At 43.1% G+C, this 6,432-nt stretch overlaps 1 protein-coding gene across 1 annotated transcript; it reads right to left on the bottom strand.

The window, feature by feature from the left end:
- PRXL2C (peroxiredoxin like 2C) lies at positions 1-4,747 on the bottom strand. The gene is given in 8 exon segments (XM_063423515.1): positions 1-685; positions 1,275-1,406; positions 1,644-1,749; positions 2,194-2,247; positions 3,788-3,856; positions 4,320-4,571; positions 4,573-4,683; positions 4,685-4,747. Coding segments are annotated over 8 exon segments (915 nt in total). The 3' UTR covers positions 1-557.
- Positions 4,748-6,432: the final 1,685 nt, after the last annotated feature.

Genomic DNA, 6,432 nt, shown 5'->3' on the forward strand with positions numbered 1-6,432 from the left:
TGATGTATTTAACATCTTTATTTGAAATTGCGAAAAGTATTTAATAACTTCTGCCAGTGCCAGATGCAAAAGTATGCATAAGCTTACATCCAGGTGTTAAAAATTGTGACTTTTCAAGATGTATTTCAATACAAAATTCATACAGTGCTGGAAGCTCTAAAACAGTGCTGAGAAGTCTTGGATTGAAAGTCAGTGTTGATCTGCTGGAGGCAAGAATCCCAAGTTCTTTCTGAGGAAAAAATGATTTCTTACTTTAGTGTACCTTGAACAATGATTTTTGAAATATATTAGCAAGATTGTTTAATGGCACAATAATAAGCTCCAGGATCTTTTGCCATCAGTCTCAGTTTTGTTTTAGTTTTTATTATCTTGAACTCAATGGAAATAGCATTTTTGTATCCATCTCTAGTGTCAGGTAGTTTATTGTGTGCTCTGGTTTTCTACAAATGGATTCAGATGTCCCACGAAGACACAACAGAACCAATGCTTGTTGGAATTCACTGGAGAACTGTTCTTGTAGAGCACAAATTTTAAAAAGAGTATATATTACATCAGTGTCATATGTCAATAATCTGGGGTTTGTTTGAGAAATTCACTGTTTTAACTCCTGCCAGCTGCAAAACTGTATTAATGGGAACATGATCCAGCCTGTTTTTATCAAGGTGCAGAAAATGAACTTCATTGCCTGGAATGAGAATAACATGTAAATTATTGAATAACATATTTATTTATTCAAAGATGTAAGTGAATTGAAGCAGCATTCTGACTACCTACCAGTTATTGTAAAATGCATACTAGTTCTGTAGACTGCACAATTATACTGTATTTTAAACAGTTACAAAAGGTTTTTAAATTATGTTAAAGAAGCAAGGAACATCGAGGCATGTAACTAGTTTAAATCTGCTGTAGCATGATGTTTCCTAATAATACAATGACTGCCATGTTGCAATTCCCCCTTCATGCTCTACCCCTCTACTAAAACCACATTAAATGCCTCAAATCAAATGTGAAAGCAGAATGTAGGTAAATACCACAATGTCAAGAAAACCTTCCTATCTTTGAGGCAGTTGTTCCATCAGCACTCCAATCAGTTTCTGCAGGACTGTGATCAGCTTTGTGCCACCTCTGTGGGACTACACAATGTCTTCATGCGACAGAAATCACATGGTTCAACACAAGACTGTCTCCTTGGGACCCACAGGGACGGCAGGTGAAATGGCAGCAAACAGCGGAAGGAGACAGCTGTAATTTTCACACAAAACAAGGCAGCTCACCTGGGCCTATAATCAAAGCTCCTCCCTGCTGAGCAGGGTCTCCTTGAAAATCAAAAGCTGGGCCAGTCATTGCTCTCCATATACTTCTAATGCTTCCCAGAAACGTGTTTGATTTCACATGAGGGCTCCGAACTAAACAAAACCACAAAACACTTGCTATCCAGAAATATGAAAGTATATAAGAACAACAACAATGTACAGCTGCTATGAATAGAGATTACTGATTACCAGTGTTTTCACAAAATATAGCCTACAAGACACAGTCTTGTGGGCAACTCACTTTCTCTTTACAGTGTGATCATACTGTTTTATCAGAGCAATTTTGTTTTGTTTGTGAAAGTCTAATTAAGGTGAGAAAATTATTCTTACCTGTTACTTTGTTACCTTCACCTCTTTTCATGCCAAGTATTTTGTAAATTTCCCTTTGTGGATCTACATACATTTCATGTGTATACCCAGTTAAACTGCAAAAGGGCTGCAAAATATAGGCATACACACAGACAGACACAGAAAAGGAAAATAATATTTATAAGGTTAAGGCAGTAACTAGTTAGGGTCTACTGACAACAGCAAAAATACTGACACCCTGCCAGCTCCACACTTCCCCCTCTTATTTGAAAACTGTTAGTTTTTGTTAGTTATGTTAAAGTAGAAATTTTTTTAGCCTCAAAGCTTCTATTAAAACAAAGCTTCCAGTGAAATCAAGAAAAGATGTTTCCTTAGCAACCCCTGGTGGTTTTTAAACTGCAAGTTTTAATTATTTGCTTTAGTCATGTATTACTATTAGATTTGCATCAAGAATACTATCCTTTTTTATTGTCATTGCAAAAGACCACCTTTTCATGCAAACCAAATCCCTCAGTACAGACCATTTAGACATAATAGAAGATACATTGTATTTAATGATTACTTTATTTACCTTGATGTGATGATATGATGACTGTCCAATAACTATAAGCCTCACATTTGATTCCTAGAACAGAACATGGTTATTGAAGCTGTAAAGAGAAACTGGGTGTTCCTACATGACTTCAAAGCATTAACAGAATCTGGTATCCCGAGTTAGTGATTGCAGTGCACTGACTTAAAATTATTTGAAGTTAACATAAGTGTATATTTGGAAACTGCACTTTTGTATATCACCCGCAGTTAGCAGCTACATTAATTTATTAGGAGAAAAGTTATTTTTAAAGATAACTTTTAAATTACAGTTGTGTAAACTTTGTGTTTCCTGTAGCATTGGTAGGATTGTCTTTTCAGTTGATTGCAACATGCTATGATTTTGGAAACTCAAAATTTTCACTCAGTTGCACCTACATCTAAAGAAGCGGCACACAGACGATGGTGCCCAAACTTCTGTGATTTACATATATGGACCCGTTGATAGATATAACTTGCATTCACACGCACTGCTGTCTTTTGCAGGTGCAGCCTTAGGCCTGAGTCTAAAACAGAGCCCAAAACTGAAGTTCCTTTAGATATCAGTAAAAACAGGTAATAAATATAAGATTGTTTTATTATTTATTTGCCTTTCCCATACAGAATCATTTCCCATATAAAATCATTTTGCTTGTTATGAAAAGAAGCCCTCCTAAAACCAGTATACTTGCACTATGAGAAGCATGGACAGTTTCGACTCTCGATGTACATTTATTTAAGGAGCCAAATTAAGAAAATGTCCTTTTGAGCAACACTGATCAAACAGTTTAGAAATATCTATCCTGAGAAGGGAACCTGACAAAGAAATTTCCCCTTTTTGTCCTCAAATTCCTAGTCCATCTCAGATGGACTTAGGTGGAATTGCTGTCAGCAATGACCTGAGTCTCTGTCATTGGCTATGCTGCTGTTGGGAATAAAGTATGACAGAATTTCAATCAGCAGTCTAGAAGAGACAGTTTGACCTTCCTCATTTAGCAGGAGATCATTGTCTTCTCTGGTGTCTCCTACCACCCAAAAAATAAATGTCAATAGCAACCCCTGCCCACCCTACTTCTCTTCTCTGTCACTGTCATGCCTGTTTGTGCAGCTGCCCTGGAGAGCAGGACACACTACTAATGCAGCTTACAAGTCACCATAGAAAAAGATACTATTTTTACTCTGGATCAATTTTCTGATCTTGTTCCGTGCACAACCGTCAGTCAGTCCTACTAGCATAATGGAAAGGGCAGTAGTTAGCAGTCAGAAGACAGCTGTCCAGGGCACTACTAATACTGAAAGAAATGCCTGACAGGTGTTGTCTAACTGTTCTGAACACAACAGTAAAAAGAGCACCAAGCTAATAGGGCAGAGAGAAATAATGCTGTTGCAACAGAGCGTGTAGTGCCATAAATCCTTTACTGTGTCTCCTAGGCAGATTCATTATTGCTATTGTAGCAAACAATGAAGGCGCTTCTTCTGAGCCTTTTTCGTTTTTTGGTTTTTTTTAATTCCTAGAAGCCTTATGTAAGCCTGTAGCTGGACATAGCATATCTGCTTGACTGCAGCCACGAACACATTAAAGGCAGAGTACTTACTTGTAAAAATGCCTTGGGGACTTTTGCCAGATCTTCTACGTACTCCTTACAGGTGTAACACAAAAAATTCTGCAACATACCCAACTGAATGTGTCAGAAACAGATATACCTGCATAGCTATGAAGCAGCAGACTTTGGGCACGCACCACTTGGGATGTGATCAGGAACAAGGAATGGGAAAGATTCCAGCCACCAAATTTGGATTACGATACTGGTTTAATCCAAGCCTCAACAAGGACACTGGGCCCGCAGCCTTGCAAATGTTTTTATCTCTAGATATTTTAGGAATGTGATAGCTGGCTCGACAGCCGGGAAGTCAAGGAACAGGATACTTGTTTACCTGAACACCCGGCTGAAGTATTTCCTTTCTGGTAAATAGTGTTTGACTTTACCACAGAGCAGGGGGTCTCAGGAGCAGCACTGCTCTCCTTCGTGCTTTCTTCCCCTCTGCTCCGGCCCTGCCAAGTCCCCGCACCCCGCCCTCCCAGAGCCCCGCCGGGAGCCGGGCTGGGCCGCGACGGCCCCTCCTCACCCGCACGAAGAGCACGATCGCTTTCTGCTCCGCGTACAAGGCCTGGAAGGGGACGCCCCTGCCGTCAGCGTCCAGCACCAGGCAGCGGGCGGCCTCCCGCAGCGGCTCCTGCTCCGGGAGCCGCCCGCAGCCCCGCGCCCGCCCGACCTGCTGCGTGACCGGCGGCGCCGGCGGCCCGGCCATGGGAGCGCGGCGAGGAAAGGCGGGGCTGCAGCGGAAAGGCGCGGGGCGGTGTGCGACGGCGAGGAAGCGACGGGCCCGGGACGGAGCGGAGCGCTTCGCTCCCGTCCGTGGGAGCCACCTCGGGCAGCCGCGCCGTGGCCCAGGAGGAGCCAGCGGGTTCGGATGGAGAGAGCGAGCAGGCTGCGGCACAAACCACTGCGTGTCCGTCAGCCAGAGCCGGGGTGCAGGCTGTACCCGGGAAGCATAGGAGAGTCTATCCGGAGCGTCCAAGGTGTGCAAGCGGGAGCAGTGACAGGGTCATACGGCCTCCAGGTCGGCGTTGTCTCTGCGGGAGGCCGCGGCCCTGCAGAGGGCCGTAAGCGAGACAGAAAACTGTTCTCGAGGAGCTGTCGAGCTGCTGTGTCAGACAAAAGCCACTCCAAACCCGGTGTCCACCTCCATGCAGCAGAGCTTCATAGTATCTTGAGAGCTGAGTAGCAGAATAGCTCGAGTGCACGCAGAAATGAGTGTACAGTTCTTAAAATAAGAAAAACATTAGGTGGTTGAAGAGTAGTGTAGTCTTTTAGATTGTGTAAACTGAGAGCTTATGAGGATGAGGGTACTTTTCTTAGTGGGCAGAGGAAAAAGAAGTATCACACAGAATAGGACTGAAGAGAATCTCCAGAAGTTATTCTGCTTTGTAAAAAATCTCTGATTGTATCAATTCCAAACGATATCTTGACACACTGTTCCAGGGTCTGTGTGTTAATGTGATTTAAACTTTCATCCCCTGTGCTTTGGGTTAAACCACTGCTTTTATATTACCAGCAGTGAGCACATAGAACAGGTTGTCTTGCAGTTCAGTATGTCCTCACAGGGACTTTGATTTAAAAGGTGATAAATTCAATTTAGTAAACGTTATTAAAGAACTTCAGAAAATTGTGAAACTTCTCCTAAATTCTCCTAAATGCAGCTGGACCAAATGATTTTAAAGGTCTTTTCCAGCATAAGTGATTCTATGATTCTGAAAGAATATGGGCAGTATTCCCCATTGTTGTTTTCATCAGGCTTCCTTGTTCAGTTATACTGTCCAACACATTTCTTCCACGGGCAGTTCACAAACCGAACTGTGTGTGCTCTGCCGCAGCGCCCTGCAGCTCCCTCAGCAGTACTGATGGGAATATGCTGCCTGCCCCTGACTACTGCAGGACACAGCAAAGCAGAGAACTGACAGCTCTTGACAGGCTTTGCTCTTCATCTGGAAGCTGAAGTGGATAGGCCGTAACCTCGCTGTGTAATGCCTGCAGTAAAACTGGGAAGCATTGGGCAAGACTCAGGGGCACAGCTCAGGACTTGATCATCAGTAGAGCTTAAACCAGACCCTCTGCCACTGCAGCTGGAAATCAGAAGAGGCAGTCATATCACTGTAGGGGATCTGCTGCCACAGCCTCTGAGTGAGAGCACATATCCGCATGAGACCACTGATGAAAAGAATTGGGTGTTGTGGTGTCACAAACTCAGAGGACACTGCCCTGGGTCAGTCTGCGCATAGCTGACCTTGTGCATCCAGACAGCTAATTCTTTCTTGATTTGAAATGAAATCTCCCAAGGAAACCAAGAGAGGCACTGTGCCTGTCTGAGAGAGGTGGTAATCTTTCCTACTAGGCCAATGAAGACTGCCTGCAGACTTTGCTTTGTTTATGTAATTTGGTCTCCTTAAACTAGCTGAAGAAGCACGTCCTTAACAACAGGTTTCAGCAGTATACGAGTGAGGAACAGCAACTTTCTTCTGAGGATGTTTGCCAAAGCATTCTCTAAAGACCCTGAAGCAGTATGTTTTTAACTTTTGGTGGAGAATCCTAAGTGTTGTGAGAATACAAATACAAACTGCTGTCACACCCACCTTTGTAGAGAAAAACAGAAGGCAGTTGTACTCTGACATATTCTCCAA

This window comes from Prinia subflava, chromosome Z (genome assembly GCF_021018805.1).
Source record: "Prinia subflava isolate CZ2003 ecotype Zambia chromosome Z, Cam_Psub_1.2, whole genome shotgun sequence".
Lineage (NCBI taxonomy): Eukaryota > Metazoa > Chordata > Aves > Passeriformes > Cisticolidae > Prinia > Prinia subflava.